Here is a 22,345-nt window from a genome sequence, read left to right on the forward strand (position 1 = left end):
TTAACAAAAAAGGGTATACCGATGAATGTCCATTTTGTATCTGTGTATTCAAAATCGTTGGGATAGATATATAGTTACATTCTGTTAATGAATAGAATTATTTGTTCTAGTGGTGTTTATAAATAGGATATCAAGTTCGCATCTTGTGCAGCAATTAACCACTAAGAAGAATGTATGCGGTGTGTTAATTATTGAAACTGTCCTACCAATTTGATTTGAAACTGCATCATTGCTATTTGTTTATCCATATAACTATGGAAAAAAAAAAAAGAAAACAACTACCAAACCACTTATATAATGCTGCCAATATTGTGAAGGAAAGAACACATTTAGGTTGATGCAAATATATTTAATTCTTTTAAGAGACACACATTAGTATCAAGAACAACAATCATCTTTATGTGTTTTGACCAGGAGGTCTCATTTTTGCAAAATTTTCTTACAGAAGTAAACATAAGGAAACCCTACACAGGAACATATTCAGCATAATGGTATTCTTTAAAGAAGCTGGGAATAGTTATTCCCAATGAGAGAGATGATTGAGTAATAAGTAATACCTGTTGCCAAATTCTGAAATTAATATTTTGGATTTTGGATTAATTTGAAGTTCAAAATATTTGTACACGATAAAGTATCTTAGGGAGGGCACCCAGGTATAAAACCGAATTTCACTCTCGTTCCATATACACTTTTCACACAGAGCCTTTTATACAATATTTTATGTGATTTTATGCAATAATTTAGTGTGTCTGTGTTTTGACTGATTCTTCACAAAGTCAAATGTGAAATTTTCTACTTTTTACATGGTATTGGTGCTCAAAACATTTTGTAATTTGGAGCTTTTCAGATTTTGGACTTTTTGACTAGGGATGCCAAACCTATAATAATGTGAGCATTATATATAGGCGGAGATAAAGATATTTGTATATACTCTGGTGTTTAGTAATCCAAGTGGATTATAAAAGTACATGTTAACTAGGATTATTGCTATGCACACATGTATAAATGTATATTAATTTATTTCATTCTAGAATTTGAGTGGGACATTGGCCTTAACTATATATCAAGTGTGGTCATTAGGTGTGAGATATACTGCTGAGAAGGTATGCTTCCTGCTCTCATTAGAGAGGCAAAATAGCCATATAAAGAGATGGAGAAGTGTAGAAATTTACAAAATGTTATTGTAAGACAGGAGAAGTCTGGACAATGGGTAAAGGTAGAAGAGAAGGGTTCATAAAGGAGTGAAGAAGTAAGCATAGACAATTTTAAAAGACAATGTTGACAATCAGTTGTAAAAGGTTAGAGTATTAGAAGTAACCCATTAACCTCTTTGTTCAGATATGATTCTCATGCCATAAACTTTCCTGTGCAAGCTACACAACTCAACAGTTTTCAGTATTCTCAAAGAGTGGTGAGACTGTGATACCACAATCTAAGTGCAGAACATTTTCATCATTCCAAGAAGTATCCTAATTTTGCACACTCAAATATATTCCAGTGCTAAATGTTTTCATAATAAAAACCAAGGTGTGAGGGTGGCAATCTTTGATGCTTGATCATTAGGTAAAAGCTTTATGTTGCACATAAAATAAATCATAAAAATGCAATCTAGCCTTTAAATTTAAATTTTATTAGTGACAAGGTAAATAGTGACATGAAAATCTTCACAGATATCTACACATGTATTTAAATAAAACAAGAGTTAATTTCTAAAAGTAGAGTTTCAGTGATGACTAGCACATGTTACGCATTTACTGTATAAAAATGTCTGAGTTTATAGAATGAATTACCCATTTTCCTGTGTCCTAAAAATCAGCTGTAAGGATTGGAAAAGAAAATTACCTGAAGAGAATACAGATAGGCACAATGAGGAGCTCAGCACACTATGATTTAGAAAAGAAATGGATAATGCTGTTTGCATTGTGCCCTCAGTGCGATGTCTGTTTGCTTCGTGTGGAGGGGACATGGCAGACTCATCACTGGAGGGCTCACTGAACCTGTTTTCACCCTCCCTCCATTTGGTTCCATGTTCTATGGGTGCCTGCCTATGTATGATGGTCTCCTCTAATCCCTGTAGGTAGCAGTGTCCTTGAGCAAGGATTCTCTCTTGGTTGAGACGGGGAAGATATGGTTTGCTTTTGAAGCCCCTATGCTCTGGTTTGCAGAGTTCCTCTGGTATCTCTAGTTTCCTCTGGGTGACTGTAGCATCTTTCTCCTCATATCTCCATGACTAGCTCTGGGACTTCTCAGTTGCTTCACAAATACTATCTTAGAGGCAAAGTGTATATTCTCCTCTAGGGGATCTTTTATGATCAAAGATCCCAAGAAGCTAATCATTCTTGGTCAAAACACCCCATGACAAAAATTAGGACATGTCTACAGACGACACAGATATCTGGCATTTCTCAAATAATATCGCATAGAGCTTCACCTCTCTGTAAAGTTGTGTCTACCTAGAGGACTTATAAAGGACTCCCCAGGAGCTGGTTTGTGACCCTTGAATACTTTGAGGCAAGGGCTATGCTCATCATCATTGGACCTGCAAAGTGGGATTAAGAATTCAACTGACAGGTACCAGACAGCTACCATGGCAGTAGTTAATTCACAAGCAGTAAGAAGATAAACTGCAAATGTGTGATTTTCCATGTGCCTTTGGCTTACTTTCCAGCGACGTTCCATGGCTGAAGCCAAATGGCTCCTATCCAGGCTAAGGCACATAAAATTTAGTGTCTGTGAGTTTGGTTTATCTTTCAAATAAAGTGTGATCATTGAAACTGGGACACAGACTTTTGCAACTGCTTTGTAAACTTAAGGATAATGGTCAGCTTGTTTTATCATACTTGATATTCATGATACTCATTTAAAAATAATGCCAGTGTAAACATTCCTTAGATACATAGTTCTATAAAATATTGCACATAAAAATTTGTTTAGCATTTCTTCATAGTAAATTTTCATTGTTAGAAAAAGGATACAGAATTGTGCAGACTACCTATGGATTTGGCTGGTCAGTTGTTCTTCAAAATAATAACATTACACATGTTTATGGATTATTTACAAGGGTTTTAAACAACATGTTTTAATGATGGTTAAATTAAAATGAATGAAAAAATAGCTTAAATAGGTTATTGCCCAAAGTTCAGTACTGTAAAGATTAGCAATAAAAATGAGTAATAAAGTTGGAAAAGGCAATTTTAAATAAAAATCCATAGGACTCACTTGTATAGGTTTGTCTCACATCTGTAGAACTTTATGTTTCCATTCTATTTATGTTCCATATGTTTTCTCTGTGCATCTAAGTACGAGGTGTAGCAGGGAAAATAAGTATTTAATTCCAAGCTAAGTATTGGTGTTGCTTGTTATAGCTATTAAAATAATATTTACCTATAGTTTTACACTTCTCATTAATGGACTCTAGACATTTTGCTATTACCTTTAAATACCACACAGAATGCTAAGTACCTTGAAATTCATATTTTAACTAAATCAGTGAAAATATTTTTACATATATAAAAGGAAATATAAATGTAACATCTTATTAAGCTAAATTGAGCAGATGTGGGTGCCTGAATGGTGTGAGTAAGACTAATTCCAGGTAGAAGGAGGCAAGGCATTAAGCAAACTGATTCCTAATACCAATTTGCTTTTCCTTAATGTCGTGTAAATTTTACAAAAGTTCTATTAAATGAGTTACCTGAACAAAGTGGTTATCATTGGAAGAAATGAAGTGATTTGGAATACTAGCTCAGCAAATCTTAATTTCCAAATCCTCTAGATAAACAAAATCTTAACCCAGAGAAATGGAACATAAATAAATAAAATTTTATCCTTACTTACAAAATTATTTTGTCATGTCAAGTGCTTTACAGTACCAACATCATATTGCTTGTCTCCCTGAGCCATGACACCATTAGAAACATTTGTTTTCCATAGGGAGGTGTTGAATGTTCTGTTGGATACAGTAGTGTTGAACAGTTCAGTCTTAATTTACCTTCTAAATTCCGTAGTAATTCAGGTATTTCATCTTTGCAACTTGAGCTGGATCTACTTGTACAGCAACCAACATTTCCATGCCCATTTCAGTATGTCCACCCAATTTGGAATAATGAAAGCAAAAGAAATCTTCCAAGACTGCAGATTGTTTCTAGTGTTGCTGTTTCCTTTTTCGAGAGGGTCCTCTGGGCTCCATGGAAACTTCTTTCCCCAAAAGGTAGCATAGATGAGGTGATAAACTTAAGGCCCTTCCATTTCCTTGGTCACTGTCAGGCACTGGGAAGTTGTTGTTATTTTGCCCCCTTGTCTTTTCTTTTCTTTGAACATGGTCTTTGTTTCTCCTTGTCATGACTCTGGAATCTTGTCACTGGTCAGCTGTTCTCTGTCAGCCATGTCATCCTGAGGAGGTCTAGCTCTGTCAAAGAATCCACACTGCGAAAAATAAAAATAGATTACATGACTCAATGAAACCTCTTAGTCAAAGAATGTTCATTTTATATATTTTTGAGGAACTTGGAGCTCTGTGACTGTAATATGTTCAATTCTCCAAATTAAGAGATGCAAGTAATGTGTTTATTAGTGGCCATGATGTGGTAGTAGTAAAATGTCTCTAGACTGTTTGTTTGTATGTGTGGTACTGGGGATTGAACACAGGGCCTTCTTACTGAGCTACATCTCCAGTCACCCTCACTCTATTTTTTGAAATAGGATCTTACTAAGTTGCCTGGGCTGAACACAAACTTGCAAGTTCCCTAGAGTACTGGGGTTACAGCTACATGTCACTACACGAGGAGAGTTGAAAGTCCCTTTTATATACACCACTCACAGATCTTGGATTTTTCCCTGGGACTCCAGCAATGTGTCCTAGGGTTCCCTCTCTGATCTCTGCAAATTTTCTGAGTAGCACTAGAAACTAGTTACCAGTCTCCTGCTGTAGACTCTAGGTAACCTAGGAAAGAAGTGAGGAGACCATTGCTTGCTGCTCTGCACTTGGTGGGACATAAAGTATAAGAGGAAGACTGGACCTGTCCTTTATCTCAGTGACAGGGCTAGGTAGGCATAAACACTCCAGTGACCTTCCACAGATTAACCACCATTGTGGGAAGAAAAGTTTCCAGGATTTCCTCTCTTTTGAATTCTGCCAAGGAGGATGTGCCTTTTCCTAGATCCCTGGACCTCAATTCTTATTTTGTGTTTCTCCTGTTAGGAACCCAATATGGGCTCTTCTCCAAGCCTAGTAGAATATTCTGTCAATTGTAATATATGATTGTAACTTATGTTCACTGGAGATATAGTTACTATATACAAAGAATAATACAGGAGACATTGCTAAATGTCCCTCTCTTATTATATGGGCTCATAGTAGCGGAAAAGAGCTGATAACAATTAGAATACTAATACTAGTTTTTACCATAAAATCAAGGTTTTCTCAGTTTATAGGTCTACTGTATATTGTTTCAAAATAAAAATATTCTATGATTTTAGAGAACCATGGCAATAATGGTTAACTAATATATGACCAGATCAATTCCTTTCATAGACATGTAATTGTAACACTGCATCTAGAATAGAAGGCCCTGTGCAGCCTGGCAGTTTTGTAGTTTGTTAAGCTAGATATTAGTTTTTATTGTGTTTTTTCATAATAAACCTTGGTAGAATAAATCAAAGACTAAGTTAATGCTTCCTAATAAACACAGACTAAGTGGGGTATGATGGTGCATGTAATTCCAGAACTCTGGGAGGCTGAGGAAGGAGGATCACAAGCTGAAGACCAGTCCAGGAAATTTAACAACTTAGTAAGTCCTTGTCTCCAAATAAAAAAATAATAAAATTAAAAGGGCTGGCATGTAGCTTAATATGAAGACACTGAGTTGAATAAAAAAATAAAAAGACAGACTAATAGGCAAGATTAAAACCCAAGTTTAACCATTTTATAGCATGAATGATCTATTTGATCTCATTAATAGTCAAAATAAAATATGTGATTAATCATATCAGTGAAGTGCTTATAAAGCAAAATCTCAAAGGATTAATGGTAGGATGATAGGAAATCTTAAAACCTTGGCTAATTAAAGAAGAAAGAGAAATGTTTAAATTAAATTATTATTCCAAATAATTTAGAAAGATTGCAAGTCTTAGTCAACAGAGCTTAGTCCTATTCAATAGTCTTAGTCCTAGTCAATAGTCTTAGTCCTATTCTTTTTTGCCTATTCTTTATAAGAAATCTCAACATTAAAACATTATTCAACACTGATTGCAATCTTAACCTTAGCTACATGTACATATTAATTGTGACAGAGCAAACAAGATACATTTTACTTTATGTTTTTCAGACCTTTCAATACCTCTAAATTATGTCTTTATCGTTATCTTTTAACATCCCCAACGATATCCTAGTAAATCCCCTCAGTGGCCACTGAAGTGCAAAATGAAAAAGAAAGGAAGAGAACTTACCTTCCACAAAGCTAAGGTCAATAAGGCCAGAACCAACAATCCAAGAAGTATTGCCAATATTATGACCCATAATGGGATTGAGAAGGAAACATTTGGAGTTGCCCAAATAACTGATGTTTTAATCTGAAATGAAAATAAAGCAAAAGAGTTTGAATTTGAAAGCTATTTGGCAAAACAGTATTAATTGCCAGTATAATACTGTGGATTATCCTAAAAGAATATCATTCTCCCCATGTGGGCAAAACAAGCACTTCTGCTGCATGTATGTTGAGAACTTGTGCAAGAAAGAAGCAGACTCCATGCAAAATCAAGGTGAGTCCCTGCCATGTTCCTAAAAATCTGTTGTCAAACACAAGAGTAAAAAATCTAATTTTGGACTCAAACATTACTAGCTTAACAGAGTATAAAGCATTGTTTCCATTGCATTGATCTATGTGCTTCTAGTTTTAAGTGTGATTAAAACAATCTACTTTCAATCCTGGAACATGCTCAAGAACTTTAGGCCATAATTCTAAAGACACCCCTTCAGGATAGAATGCAATCATGACTAATGTTGCTCCCTCTGAAACTTATCCTAGCAGGAAATCACCTACACTCTGGTGTTGGGCTTTAAGCATCTTCTCCCATTACCTCTCTTCTGCCTTCCTAGCTAGATTGGATTACTCTGCTGATGTTCTTTTGGGCTTGCCCTGGTTTTTCTTACCTCTCACCCTATCTTAGTTAACTTCCTCTATGTAGCACAACATTCACTAGATTCTCCAGCTACAACTATCATATCCATGTAGACAATGGGATCCACAGAACAGGAATCCTGGTGGTCAATCCAGCATGGCAAGAAGGCCTGAGTTTAACCTCCTCACCATGAAAATTTCTCCTTTTGCCTTCATTATTTTCTTTGCCAACATTAACTCTATTTCATCTGAAATATCAGTAAGAAGTGTGACACTCCCATCATGGAATTACACAGCTTGCCACAGTTGCATGTTGTGAGACACATTGTTCACATACTGAAGAATTTTATTTTAAGGACTCAAAATAGTCACAATGCTATCAGGATTCTACTGACTAAGTATTTTGTTCTAAATGATCCTTTGCATGTCTATGACTACATCAGCAAATTAGGATCTAATTATTTATCTGTGTATTTGGTTCACTTAATTACATTTCACTACATCACTGCACTACCCTAACATTCTAACTAATCAGAGAAGAGGTAGGAAGTAGTATTTCAAAATAAACCTAACTGTTCTGTAAACAGACTGATGGTTTTGGTAATGAAAATTTCAGAACTTTGTAACTGAAAGAGACAATAGCGATCACTTACTTACAGGGCAGATATAACGACCCAGGAGAGAGAAATCTGTAGTCATGGAAAATTTGAGTTATTTTAATGAAAAGCTTCCTTCTCTTCTAAGTCTACCAGAGAAACCACACACTTTTAATCTATATTCTGTGCCTGTGTTAGCTTGTTATATTTATCTAATAAGAAATTCAGGTAAGATAAGCAACAGATACTTCTGAACCTTTACTCTCCTGATTTACCTGATGCAACTCTTAAGACCTGTCCTATTATTTCATTTTAAACTATGAAATAATCCTGATTTTGTGAATTAAAACAATGCTAAAGGAGATGAAATAAGGGGAACAGATCCCTCTGGTGCTGCTAGTTTAATACAAAGGAAGTGGAATGGAATGAGAAGGTGCCCACTGAGTCCTCTGCCTGGTAGATTTGCCATATGCTTGCTGCAGTTTGATGTATTGTGTATAGAACTGGTCTATCTGTAGAAACAAACCAAGAAGACCACTTACAAAGAGCTAATAACAATAGTGGGAAGGTTTTTGAAAATAATGATGAAAATGTACAATTAATTAAAACATGGAATTGCCAGCATATTCCTATAAGGTCCCTTAAAGCAAGGATTGACTTTATAGAGACAGTTCAAAACCTACTTGGTTTTTGTTTATATTTGCTGCCAGAGATTTTGGCAATGAGGCCATAAAATGGTCTGTGAGGAGATGGTTACAATGCAGTGATCCAAAAATTCTGAAATTCTTTTTCAGTGCCAAGATTCTGAAATTCTCATTATCAAAACAGTTGCCAGCCTGCTTTGGTTAACATTAGAGTCATTTTTAAAAAACACCATATACTTCCCTGCAGACTTTACAGTGTTAAGATCACACATGCCATACAGAGTTCTTGTAAGTCAGCCTATGGAACTCCCCAGGGGGCAGGGATGCTTATCTTCAAAGTTACACACAACTCAGCATGTCTCTCCCTTGTGCTTGGTTAGGATTTCCTGATCTCCACCTTCGGGACACTTGTGTGGTGCCGAGTCAGCCTGTGTGCTGCAATTTCAGTCCAAAATGGGTTCAACTGCAGAGAACCTCTTTTGCTCTGGTGTCTCCCTATAGTTATTTAGGCGTTTTGTTACTAGAGTAATAGTAAAGATGCTAACTAATTTAACACCAAACAGCAATTGTTATCTATTAATTATAAGCATTACTTTGGTCGGTAATTTATATAAAATACTTATAATTTGCTACAAAATTTGTAAAGGTTTTTATATATCGTTTTACTATCTCTAGATTTCAGTGTATATTTTGAATTGGCAACATATATTTGCTAAAATTTCAATGGAAAAAATGAAATGGTCTAGAAAAGCAATAAGGCTATGCTTAATAGAATATTTTATATACTTCAGTATTTCAATTTTCATTTCAATGAGTTAAAGTAAAATGAAACTCTAAGTTCAGGTCTTTAGATCCTTCAGAACTGAAATGTCTACATATGCCTAGCAGGTATCATAGTGGACTGCACAGCTCCATAACATTTTGTATAATTTCACATAATAGGGATATTAGTGGAAGTACTAAATTCATCATTATAAAAATTTTTCATCACAGAAGTGCCTCAAGGCAGAAGATGGAATGTATATAATACTGAAGGTTTCTCTGCAAAACAAGAGCTTGTGACTCAATATTTCAACTTCTTTAAAAGAAAAGAGTAAATTTCAGTAACTGAAGCACTTAAAACTTAGGGGAAAATGAATTTCCATGTCAATTAGTCAAAAATCTGTTTTAATGCAATTTTTGTTTAGCAGAAATTTGTACCTATTGAAGCAGATAGCATAAATTTTGAATAAATCAGTTATTATCGCGATGTACAATCTCAGGGAGTGAAATTCTTAAATTGTAAACAGTTTAGATTTTCTTAAAGTGGTCTTAATCAGGGAACATTTAATCTTACCTTCACTGTGCCATAAATCTTGTTATTCTTTATTATGGCTGAAAGACCATAAATAAACTTTTAATGTACCTACATTTTATCATTGACATTTATGACATGTTTTTGTATATTTTGACAAAAAATACCAAGGTAGAGGGAAAATGCTTCCTTGTCTTTGCAATTGTAATTAATGTTGACATCTTTATTTATGTATCATAAAATCTTCTGTAAACATACTTCGGTGAGGTCAGAAGAATGTTTAAATAATTGTACAAAGACATCCTACCTGTAGTGCCATTTGAACAAAATAGTAACACACAGTGGATTAACTGAATACACATTTAGTAACATTTAAAGAGTTCTTCTGAGATAAGTAGTCCCTCCAGTAAATTTGTATTCCAATCAATTGCTTCATATAAGAATTCCATTTTCAGGAATCAAAATGTTGTTACAATTCTGTAAATCAAATAGATTTACAGTTTACATATGGCTTCTTAAATAAGGATCTCCATGAAGTATTTTATGAGAACCACCTTTGGAATTATACTAGGCAATGTTACTTTCTTCCAAATATAAAACATAGTTAGATAATATCTGCATGGCATGCAATTGCCAAGGTTCATTGGTGAGCCAAAAAAATTGTTCAAATTGTTGGATCATTTCTACTTTGTTGTACTGCCATAATTCAGTGTTCACTGGTATCCCTATGAATCACATAGCTTTTGTTTCACCTCTGAACAGGACAAATGTCATGTCACTGGAGTTCATTTGTTATAAACACAGATGCTACACAAGTAGAAGATGGAAACCACTTTTCCATGTAAAAAGCTCACTTGGGTCTCCAGTGATAGCTGAATTATAACCATGTTGAAAATGAATTACCAGCAAACTAATCACCAGATACAGGAGCCTAAGGAAACAAGTACATATTTTGTTTTATTTTAAAGAATTTCCTGTGCGGCCAATTGGAACTCTGAGAAGCTCCAAAACTACCTTTTCAACTGATTCTATAACTTTACAGCCTTTCTCTTTTGCTAGCATTTTTTCAGGACAAAATAATACAACCTTTGGGAAGACCTTGCTATAAAACCTCTGCCTGCTCCAACCAGAGTTCTATCAAATCAGATCCTTTGTCAGTGTCAGCCAAGCCACAGAAAAACTGTTCCCTGGTTTTACACAGATAACTTTCTGCTGGCAATATCTTCTCCAGTTAAGCACTGGGAGATGTGAAAACTGTTCCATTCCTAAATGTTTTTCCAATAATCTTTACATACAAGGTGTGGTAAATCATCTACATTAGATAACAGGGTTTTTTTTTTTCAATAAGTTAATGGGTGGTGCAGGTGGAGGAAGGAAGCATTTGAGCATTTTGTATATCTTTTGAGATAGTGGAGAGCAGCAGGCCATCACCTGTGGCCAGTACAGAAAGAGGCAGTCCTATTCCTTTTCATAGAATCAACTGTAACATGTGTTTCTGTTATGAAACATGTGCTCAGAGAAAACCAAAGGGCCTGGATTTGTCTCTCTTAGAGCAACAAGCCTTTGAACCTCTTTGGATGAATATTCCATATTAAAATCCCATAGTCTCTGTTTTCTGGGCTGATCATAAATCCAATCTACATCAGACAGCTCATGAAAAAAAGAGAGTGATCTAAATGAAGAAAGATGTGGCCATGCTGGTTTAGGAATATACTGTGCAAGTCTTAATCATTTCCAATGTGGATTAACTGGATTTAGCTGGAGAAGGTGAGACATTTAAGATTATTAACATTTATTGAGACTTCCTTCTTCCAGATACAATGTAAGTGTTTTATGGGCAGAACTTTATTAATCTTAATTTTCTACTAATATGTTTTGAAACTGTCTCATTGACATTTCTTTCTCAATAAAATTAATTAAAAATTTTTCTTGGGGGAACTACCCACTTGGCACCCCTTCCTGTCCCTCTCTTGGACGGGAGCTTTCTTTGTCTCAATAAATATATTCTGCTCATAAAAGTTTTTTTCTTAATAATTCTATCCAGTGGGTATGCTTCACAGTCTGGTATAGTTTATATCTAACATGTTCCTCCAAATTCTCATGAGCAGGGGTGGGGCTTTCAGAAAGTAATTGGATGGTGGGTGTGCTATATGAGTTAGTGGTTTAATCCACAGATGAGTTTATAGCAAGAATATGTTGTTAAGAGGTGGGGTATATTGGGAGGTGGATTACTGGAGGCAGAACCTGGAAAAATTTATACTTAATCTCTACTCCTCTCTTCTCTCTCTGGTTCCTGGATGCCATAGGTTGAATAGATTTCCTCCACCAGGGCCTTCTACCATGCCTTTGGAGCCAGAGGACTATGGACTGAACCCTCTAAAAATCTGTGACCCCAAATAAACCTCCCCTCCTTTCAGATTTGGGTATTTCCCATGTAATACCCAAGACAACTTGCTTTCAACACCAAATATGCTCTTGTAAGAATTTTAAAGCACAGCAACAGGGCCTCTAAGTTCAGGTATTTCAGGTGAGGTCTTCTTAGCATGCATATATGTGTATATGTGAGCAAGAGTGATGATTCTGTTGGGTGCTCAAAGCTGACAATCACTAATCCATAGATTGGATTGTTTGAAGTAGGTTAGGCTGCAAAGATTATTATAATGAAGACTGAAGACTTAAATTGCAAAGAGAGCAGGATCAGCTTATACACCACCTATAAAGCAGTGCTTCTCAACCGTGACTGTGCATATGGATGCACTGATGATTTTGATAAAATATAGATTTGGACCCAGCTGACCGGGAATGAGGCCTGTTTCTGTACTGCTAATCCTCTCCCTGGTGAATCTAAAAATTCTGGTCTTTTAAAACCATACGTTAATAACAAAGACCAAGTGTTCCAGATGGGGGTTATAAATATCCATGGGATAACCAAGAGATTAAGGTCCTTCTTAATATTATTTCCCAGCATTTTCTGATAACTTCGTGTATGAATGGAAAATCAGAGTACTTGTAACAGTGGACACTGACCCCCTTCGCCCTTCGCTGCATGCATGGCCTGGCCACATCACTGAGGAGGTAAGTTATTCTTTAACAGAGAGGTGGGTGTCAGTGAAGTTTAATAGCCCTAGATTTTGAAAACATGACATTTCATTTAAGGGAAGCTCATAGTGAATTTTTATATTCCTTGTTATCACATTTGTGTTTCCTCAGACAGAAAGGATAAATGGGTTTGTGAAGCCCACCAGCCACTCAAAGACCAACTTGCCCTGAGGAAGTTTCTTTCCACTGTACCTGACTCACGATGTTGTCATTAAAATTAAAAATAATTTTGGTATAGTGCTCATTGCTCTCTGGATTTTTCTGGGTCAAAATGATTTGATTAAAAACTGCTGAGTCGTCTGAGTCATACTCCATCAGTTTTTAGCTAGATATTAGAACAAAAGTTTAAAAACTAGGTCCAAAGACACTAGCCTGAAAGGCCAGAATGAAATAAAAGTTTACACTGTCTCAAGATAAACAAAGTACATGTTGGATAGTGGGTAAAAAAATACTTCATTTATATTACACTTATCTTTTTGCATTTTAAAGAGATACTCACAGCTATGTGTCCTTCTGGAAGTTTTGCTGGCTGATCTCTATAAGGCATTTTTTTCACTTCAAAAGACACCAGGGATGAAAGAGCATAAGGATCATTTTTCCTCTGAAATAAAAAAAAATGTATTTAAATGTATTTCCTGTAAAGTTTTTGCAAGTTCCACTAGTAGCCACCCAAGTGTTTCTATTTTTATTAGAACTATACATGTTTGCATTACATAATGTTTTCATTCCTTGTGTGGAATCAGCCCATGCATAGAACACATCTTCATGTCTTTTTCATCCCACCCTCCCCTCTCCCCTCTTGATGTCCTTCCTATTTAAGAAAGAACTACCTTCCTCTTTCCTAATGTCTGTCTTTCATTTTGCTTTTTACATGTCCATCACTAGATGAATGGATAAAGATAATGTGATATTTACACATTATGGAATACTAGTCTGCCATGAAGAAAAATAAACATGAGTCATTTATAGGAAACTGGATGCACCTTGATATCCAATTGTTTTTGGTGTTTTGCATTTCTAAAGTGATTCTTTTCTTTTTTTTCCTATTTATCTTGCTTTGTGCCTTTTATCTATCCATTCATCCAATCATTCCTTCATCTATATCCACTTTCTATTTCTAAACATAATTTGTCTTCTCAATAAAACAGGCATACTAGGGTAATACAAAAAACAAAAAAACAAAAAAACAGAAAATGGTGATCCTAAAATGGAATAAGAAGAAAGATTACAACAAATACTACTAGTGAAGATCAAAGGGGAAACTAAGTGGGTTATAGAATTCTTGTTATCTGTTTGAGGAAAATAATTTAGGAGAGAGGTTTATATTCAGTTTTAATGATAACATTTGACTTTATCCAGAAAATGCCTATAGGTTTCTTAGCCTTGGCATTATTGGCATTTTATGTTGGGTAGGAGTCTGTCCTTTGCCTGCTAGGATGTTCAGCAGCAGCCCTGGCCACTTCCCTCTACAGCCCTGTTATGACAAGCAGAAATGCCTCTGGTTATTTGCAAATGTCCCTAGGGGGTAAAATGGCCCCAGCTGAGAATCTTCGACCTACCGCACACAGCATTTCTGATTTAACTCTAAAGGCAGAACCTCTTTGTTAACTGTTCCTATATTGGTTCTTTGGTTAACTGTTCATTCCAGACATGCACACAGACACAGACACAGACACAGACACAGACACACACAGACACACACAGACAGACACACACACACACACACACACACACACACACACCCCACCAAGAAATGACTCAGGAAAGCTGCCTCAAGAACTGCAAATTCTGTAGTCCTCTCTCATCAGTGGAAAACGGTTACATCTATCATTTCTGCTGTAGCTGGGCTCAGAATGGTGCTGGAGGAACAACCATTAAAATAATTTTGAAACCAACTCTTAAAGATATTATTAAATCTTAAATTATGTCAATGTAGACTTGAGCATTATATTTTAGGGAAAGTAATATCTACTCAAAACTCAATGCTTCCTTAATGTTATATTTCACTATTAACCATGCTCCTTGGGTAATAGTTCCTACGGAGTTGTGTGCTACTATCTCTTGCCAGATTTGCATTTCACTGATGTTGTTGACCTAAGATAAGCCATGATGGAAGCACTGACATTGTGACAAAATGGAACTTCTATAGCTCAGAGCTTTGTGCTCAAATATTTTTACAAAATTCTTTTCTCTCTATGGCTAATACTTTTCTCCTTTTAGTGAATCCTACTTTATGTACATCTTAAAGTCAGGCCATATACTTTAATCTTTATAGACCTAGAGTTATTGCTTTGACTATTTTCCTGCTAGAACCTCTCTAGGATAAGTAACTCCATTCTTTTGAAAAAATATTTTAAGGATGCCATTTTTCTGATATTCTTTTGTGTGTTGGCATTTCCATCTTAATTGAAAGTTGGATTATTATTTGTATGAGAATCATTTCATCATATTTGGAAAATTTTGCTCATAAAATCATATGTGCAGTTGGTAATTCTGATGTCATTTCTTACCATCCTCACTGGCAGATAGAGGAGAAAGTCTAGAATGAACTTCTGAGGGTAAAGACTATAGTGACATATTTGGGTGTATATTCATGTTCCAAAACCTTCACATATGAAGCTTTCCTTGATGTCTAAGTTCAACAAAATATGCTAGGAAATAATTTTTCTGCATTTGCAATCATAAGTTTGGTAAGCAAATTGTGTGAGTACACCACCTCTCCATCAGTTGTAGGTAGAAAACTTTCTTTTGTTTGAGTCTACATTTATGATCTTGAAAGTTTCTTAATACATAAAATATAGGACTTGTGGGAAGTAGAATTTGGAGAAAAGTCTGTTTCTTTGGAATGAACTTTGCAAGTGAGCTCTTCACAGGTTCCGTTCAGTCCCAGTGTTTACTGTTGATTACAGTGCCTCACAAGTCATGGGGCTCTGGTGGAGGTAGAGAAATGCCTATGACTGTGTCAGAAGTTCTCATTCAGTAAGCATAGCATGAGACCACATTTAAATGTTTTAGAAATATCTTATTATGGGCTTTTTTGTTTTCTTATTTTACAGTCATGAGTCACATAATGGTGTCTTGGACAGTGACAGACACATATATGATGGCAGTTCCATAAGACGTTATTGCCTAGTGGCATCGAGGCTACCTCAGTCTGAGTAAATACACTCTATAATGTTTGTACAACAACAAAATTGTGTACTGATATACCTCCCTGGGCATATCCTCATCAATAAAAGAAGTTAAGTGATACATTAGTATATTTTCTTGCCAACTTGATGGTACCAAAATGGAAGACATAGCCAGTGGGGGCGAATTTATTTCATGCATGTTGTTTTCCTCTTAAGACAAAAGATGTCAATATGTGATTTTTTTTCTAAACTAAAACCTCAATATTTAAGTTTAATTTCAATGTTAGCACTTTGCAATAAACAAATAAGTGGGTTTTGAGTTGTATTTAAGGCACTTGTCTCTAAAAGGTTTGTTATCACTATAGGTCATGGAATATACATTTGTATGATCCAAAGCACTTAGAATTGTGCACTAGGGCTGAACAGATACTTGCAGATCAATCATAGGAATGCACGTTGTTAACACATTTAGTGGTTTCACTTTTCATGACTGTTTAACTCTGCATACTATCCATATAGTAGAAACTTATACAAGTCCTATTTTTTTAATGAACAGAATATATTTACTGAGGGGACGAAATATCCTGCCTGAGAGAAGGACAAGAGGAGGTCCACAAATGGGAGGTCCCTTGGAAGCTGTCTTTTCCAGGGACTTTTATAGAGTAAAACCACACAGTGAAGTGTGTGTAAGGTAATAGAGAACATGGGAACTCACTTAGGTGGGCATAAGGTGGGACAAAATTATGGTCAGCCAATGAGATAACAAGCATAATTGTTCAGGTAAAATTGATTAGATCAGTACCAAATAAGGAAGCAAGTCACATATCAAGCAGGCATGAATAAGGGACAGGATCTCTTTCTGTTGGGGTTAGGTTCATTACTTATTTGGGATCTTTCAAGGTGATTGATACTTATTTATAATATCAATCCCTGATGCCCATCCCTAGGAGAGTATGTAGCTATATTTGTTTCCTTTTTTTGTCTTGAGGTCTTGCCCATAGGGATTGTCTATCTCTTCCAAGTTGCAAAGTCACCTTGTCTTCCATATTGTCTCCTTAAGGGTCTGGCCCTATCTGACTGCCTATAATATTTTTATCCAATATAGCTGCCTACAACATTTCTCCCTCTGAACTTGAACTGCCATGAGGGAATCATGGATGATGACCACTCTGGCTTCTTCAGGCTGGAACAGGTCATAGATGTGAACCAGCAATCAGAGATACTCTCCAGAGGTTCTGTCTAAAGGCTCTCAATAGATACCAGGTACAAGGGAAGCTCCTTGGGCAGGGATGATTACCCACAAAGATGATTCCTCTATCAGTCTAATCACAGCTCAGGAAATCCACTACAGGGGAAGTTGCCCTCATATTCCTTGGGTAGGGCTGCCTGCAGGAGGCTTTAAAACCAAAAAGTTGTATCTTGCTCAGTGGGTCCCAGGTATCTGACACAAGCTACAGAAGTTAGAAGGATTTGCAAGAATGAATTTGTCTCAGTTTCTAGAAATTGCTTAGAAAGTGTTTCATAGCAGAAAGGCAGATTGATAAGATCATGGATGTTTGCCTCTCAGCCCAAGGGAACCAGTGTTAACTGCCAATATAAGGAAAAAGCCTATCAAACTTTTAATAAATGCTCATGCAGATGTGTCAGTAGTTACCAGCCAGTGGTCCCACTTGAAAACTAGAAAGTACTCAGTGTTTTCAGGTCCAGTAATTCATATGCCCCCAGTAATAAGAGTAGGCCAGTTTATTTGAGATAATACCCAATGACCATGGAAGATAAAGGGATTAAATCTCACATTTAAGAACTCTCTGCTAACGGACCTACAAAAAATTCTGACTAGTCTTTATAATTATGAACTTTAAAAGGTTATTACATTCCAGATCCTTGTACTAATGTCTCAATAACTGTTCAAAATATTTGATACCAAATCAATGGTATGTAAAATGCAGAGGTCCCCTGGACCCTATCTTCATCATTTTTATTGGACGTTATTACTGTCTACTTGGTGAAAATCATTTTTGACAGTATTCATAATTATCATGCTGATGTTATTATTTGGCTCGTAAATGTTTGTTTCTTCAGCTTTGTCTCCTCCAGACTTAAGGTTGCAAGGCCTAATTTTTTCAGTTGTCAAATTGCACATTGAAATTGCCTGAAAAGCAAGTGGTGTCAGTGGAGACCAACCTGATGTGTTGCCACCTTTACTAGCTCACTCAGGCTTGCAGAGTGACACAGCCTAAAGCCTAAACAAATCAAATGGGAGGCAAGTAACCCACAAGGACTATGACTCATAGTTTCTGTTCTTTGAGATTGTTCTTCCAAAAGCAAAGTTTCTTCTACCACTTTCAACTGGATAAAGGGCATTTTTTTTCACTTATAAAATGCTCTGGAGCTCTAAGGAGTGCAAAAAGCTGGTTTTTAGGTCATGAGAAACTGGTTTGCTATCAGAGATATGCTACTCTTACCCTGTAAGCCAATCATATGTTGTGGGTGAGTATTTTATTCACGAGAAACAATTATTTGCAGAGTAATAATATAATTCCACTTTCAAGATGGAATGCTTTCAATTGTGCTCTTTAGAAAACAGCTAATGTTATTCTTATGTTAAAATTAAGCTCCCCTTCTGCACAGTAACCTACTCATGTACTGGTAATCACTGCCATAGGCAATTTAGGACTGCAAAATAGATGCCCTTTGACAATATCTTGGACCTTCTTCTTGCCCCAGATGGCTATTAACTGTCAGAAAATGCCTGTTTCACTGTTATTACTGCCTCATTTAAACTGTGGTTTGTAGCACACTGGCTATTCCTATTATAAGCTTTGGTGCAATGGTTTGTGTATAATAATAACACTAATAAAAGCTATGGAGTTGGCAACAAATTTGGAAAAGCATAAGCTTCTGAGTTGGTTATATACCAAAGCATGTCTAGTAATGTCAATATCTCTCCCTTTCTCACCTTTGAATCACTTAATTCCTTCTTGATATTTATTTTTAAGAGCATACACATTTTATGAACCCATGTTTAAATATTCAACATTTTCCAGAAACTAAGAATTGTGAGGTAAATAAATGCAAAAAATTACTGATTAAATTTTCTAGTGTAAAGTAGTTTTCAACTTTAAGCAACAATTGAACAGAGGCTCATTTATGATTCATCTAAATAAAAAGATCTTTACTGGCCAGTTTGCTTGTTTCTAACAGGCACAGAAACAAACAACACAGTGTCTTGCCAGCCAAGAATTGTAAACTTTCTAGTCTGGGGTAAAAGCAGAAAGCATTTACCTCCTTGTGGATTATGTGACGAAACTAGTAAAGTAAAACCTTAATGTACAGTGTGCATACACACATGTTTTCAGTATACATTCCTCCTTGGCATTAGAATTCTAAGGCTGAATAAATTAAAAAACTGTACAAGTATAAAAATTTGCGATACAGATATAAAGACCCAGTCCTAGTTCAGGACCCTTGAGTGTGTGGGAGAGCTTCCAGCTCTCCCACACACTCAAGCTGGGCTGGCGGGACCTACTGGTCCCATCCAAGGCAGAGCATGGGTGAGACCCTCTTCCACCCCCTTGGGATGCCCCCCACCACTCTGCAGCACATCTCCAACCCCACCTGCCAAGTAGGAATTCCTGCCATGTTCCAGGAACCTCCATACACAGTCCTAGCCCAGGCTAACCTGCACCAGTGGGACCTACTGGTCCCAGCCCAGGCACAGCATGGGTGAGACACTTGTCCACCCCCTTGGGATGTCCCGCACCACTCTGCAGCACCTCCCCTACCCCGCCTGCACAGTAGGAATTTCTACTGTGGTCTGGGAACCCCCAGATCTAGTCCTAGGCCAGGCCTAGTGAGTGTGTGGGAGAGCTTTCGGCTACCCTGTGCTGGCTTGACCTACAGGTCCCAGCCCAGTCGCAGCATGAGTGACACCCTCTTTCACACTCTTGGGACACCACGATCACTCCGTAGTACCCACCCACACCCCTTCCACAGAGTAGGAATTTCTGCCCCATTCCAGGAACCCACAGATAAAGTCCTAGTCCAGGCCCGGTGAGTGTGTGGGAGAGCTGCCTCTCCCCCCTACTCCACCTTGTCCCCTCCAGACTCAGCTCAGGCCTGGCAAACAGGCCATGGTGAAACCCTGCAGCTGCAATCCCTATAGAGAGTGTAAGAGACAGAACTATCCAGCTAGTCCAGGAGTAGGACATCTTGCCAGAGGGACACAACAGGTTCACCCTCAAGGGCAGCTGCAGAAAGGAGTTGAGTACAGCAGCCAGACCCAAGCCAGGCACAGCTGAATAAATCAAAACTTTGTAGATATGCACCTGAACTTCAGTAGGTGCTAAGTTATAACTGCAAGAAAAATCTACAACAAAGGTCAGAAGACAGTGCTACACAAAATGATGAGAAGGAACAAAATGCAATCTCAGTACCCAAGCCCAACCATAACAAGTGCAGAGGACACTAACACAGAACAAATTGGCAATCACACAGCTGAAGCAATGAATCAATGGCTTCTGAAATAAAGAAACAGCTGCAGAAAAGTATAGAGGGACTCAGATTGGAAATAAAAAAAGAAATCCCTGAATTAATAACATCTGCAGTAAAGAATCAAATGCAGAAACATATGGAGGAAAACGAATGCCCACCTGGAACAAGTACACAGGACACTAGCTCAGCTCAAAAGTATGAATTAATAGTGTCGATAATAAATAAGCAATAGCAGAAAGTCATAGAGGAACTCAGAGCGGAACTTTTCTACTAGCTCAGCTCGAATGTACAAATTAATAGTGTCGATAGTAAATAAGCAACAGCAGAAAGTTATAGAGGAGCTCAGAGTGGAATTCTTTTCTGAAATAAAAAAAGAATTCTCAGAACTCATAGCATCTGAAGTAAAGAATCAACTACAGAAACATAGGGAGGAAACCCAATCTGAGAAAAATACTTCAGTAAAAGAATTTATAACTGCTTCTAAAGAAGACATTAAGAAAAAAAATAGAGGAGACTAGAAAAACGACAGATTCCTTGAATGAGCAATACAGGAAAGAAATAGATCACATGAAGCAGAGTCAAAGAGATATAGGGAACTTAAAAATCTCAATCACAAGCTTGCAAAGCCATTTAAGTGAAAGTGAAGACAGAGTTTCAGATCTTGAAGATCCTGGTGCAGCTAGTGAAAAGGTAAGAAAGGAACTCTTTAAAAACAATGAGGATGCAGGAAAGAATAATCCACCACCTGCAAGATGATGCAAAGATGAACAATGTGAGACTAATAGGCATCAATGAGAAAGAAGGAGTCAATACACATGCTATTAATAAAATATGGGCAGAAGTAATAGCAGAAAACTTCCCAAATATGAGGAAACAATCTGATATTCAGGTAACTGAAGCATACAGGATGCCAAGTAACCTCAACCCAATAAAAATCACACTGACACATATAATAGTCAAGACCCCTGAAATTCAACACAAGAATAATATACTGAAAGCAACTAGAGAAAAGAAGCAGATCACATTCAAAGGAAAACCCACCAGAATTATGGCCTACTTCTCTTCACAAACCATGAAGGCAAGAACATAGAGAAGAGTATTTCAAGTCCTCTGTGAACAAATTCCAGCCCAGACTACTATACCCTGAAAAACTCTCTTTCAAGTTTGATGGAGAAGTGAAATACTTTCATGACAAAGAACAGCTAACGAATTTCATGATGACAAAGCCAACCCTAACACAGGCTACTGAAAGATGTTCTAGAGAGGGAGCAAAATGATCAGAACTCCACGAATGAGATTAGAAGCAACCAACTAAATAGGGCAAGCAATTAAACACAGGAGGAAGAGCAGCAAATGACAACAGGTAAATAACATGTCAACCATAAGTCAATACATCTCAATTCTAACCATCAATTTAATTGGCTCAGTTCACCAATTAAGAGAAATAGACTGGCACAGTGGATTAGGAGACAAAATTCAACAATATACTGTATACAAGAAACATATTTAACTCATAAAGACATTCATAGGCTAAAAGTAAAAGGATGGAAAACAACACTACATGACCCAACACCTCAGAAAAAAGAAGGGGTAGTAATCCTACTCTCAGACAGACTCAACTTCAAACCAAGAATGATCAAGCAAAATAAAGAGGGCCACTACATACTGTTTAGGGAAAAAATTCAAGAGGAAGAGGTAACACTCATAAATATGTATGCACCAAGCATGGGAACACCCAACTATATAAAGCAAATCTTAATGGACATGAAAAATCTAATATCCAATACCACAATCTTAACAGGAGACCTTAAAACCCCCTTATCTCCAAAAGATAGGTCAAGCAGACAAAAACTTAGCAAACAAATAACAGAACTGAACCAGAGCTTGAAACCAATGCACTTGGTGGACATACACAGAGAGTTTCACCCCAGCACAGCTGAATACACATTTTTCTCAGCTGCACACGTGT

The 22,345-nt window shown here is 36.8% G+C and overlaps 1 protein-coding gene across 1 annotated transcript in view; it reads right to left on the reverse strand.

Annotated features, from left to right (window-relative positions):
* Nucleotides 1-318: 318 nt before the first annotated feature.
* The window catches only part of Itga8 (integrin subunit alpha 8), a 227,371-nt gene continuing 205,344 nt past the window's right edge, over nt 319-22,345 (reverse strand). The window contains exons 28-30 of the mRNA XM_012517847.2: nt 13,251-13,352; nt 6,448-6,570; nt 319-4,425 (exon numbers count right to left, since the gene is read on the reverse strand). Of these exons, the coding sequence (XP_012373301.2) occupies nt 4,339-4,425; nt 6,448-6,570; nt 13,251-13,352 (312 nt within the window). The 3' untranslated portion in view covers nt 319-4,338. The remainder of the gene's footprint in view (nt 4,426-6,447; nt 6,571-13,250; nt 13,353-22,345) is intronic.

Source organism: Octodon degus, unplaced genomic scaffold (assembly GCF_000260255.1).
Source record: "Octodon degus isolate 3935 unplaced genomic scaffold, OctDeg1.0 scaffold00220, whole genome shotgun sequence".
Taxonomy (NCBI): domain Eukaryota; kingdom Metazoa; phylum Chordata; class Mammalia; order Rodentia; family Octodontidae; genus Octodon; species Octodon degus.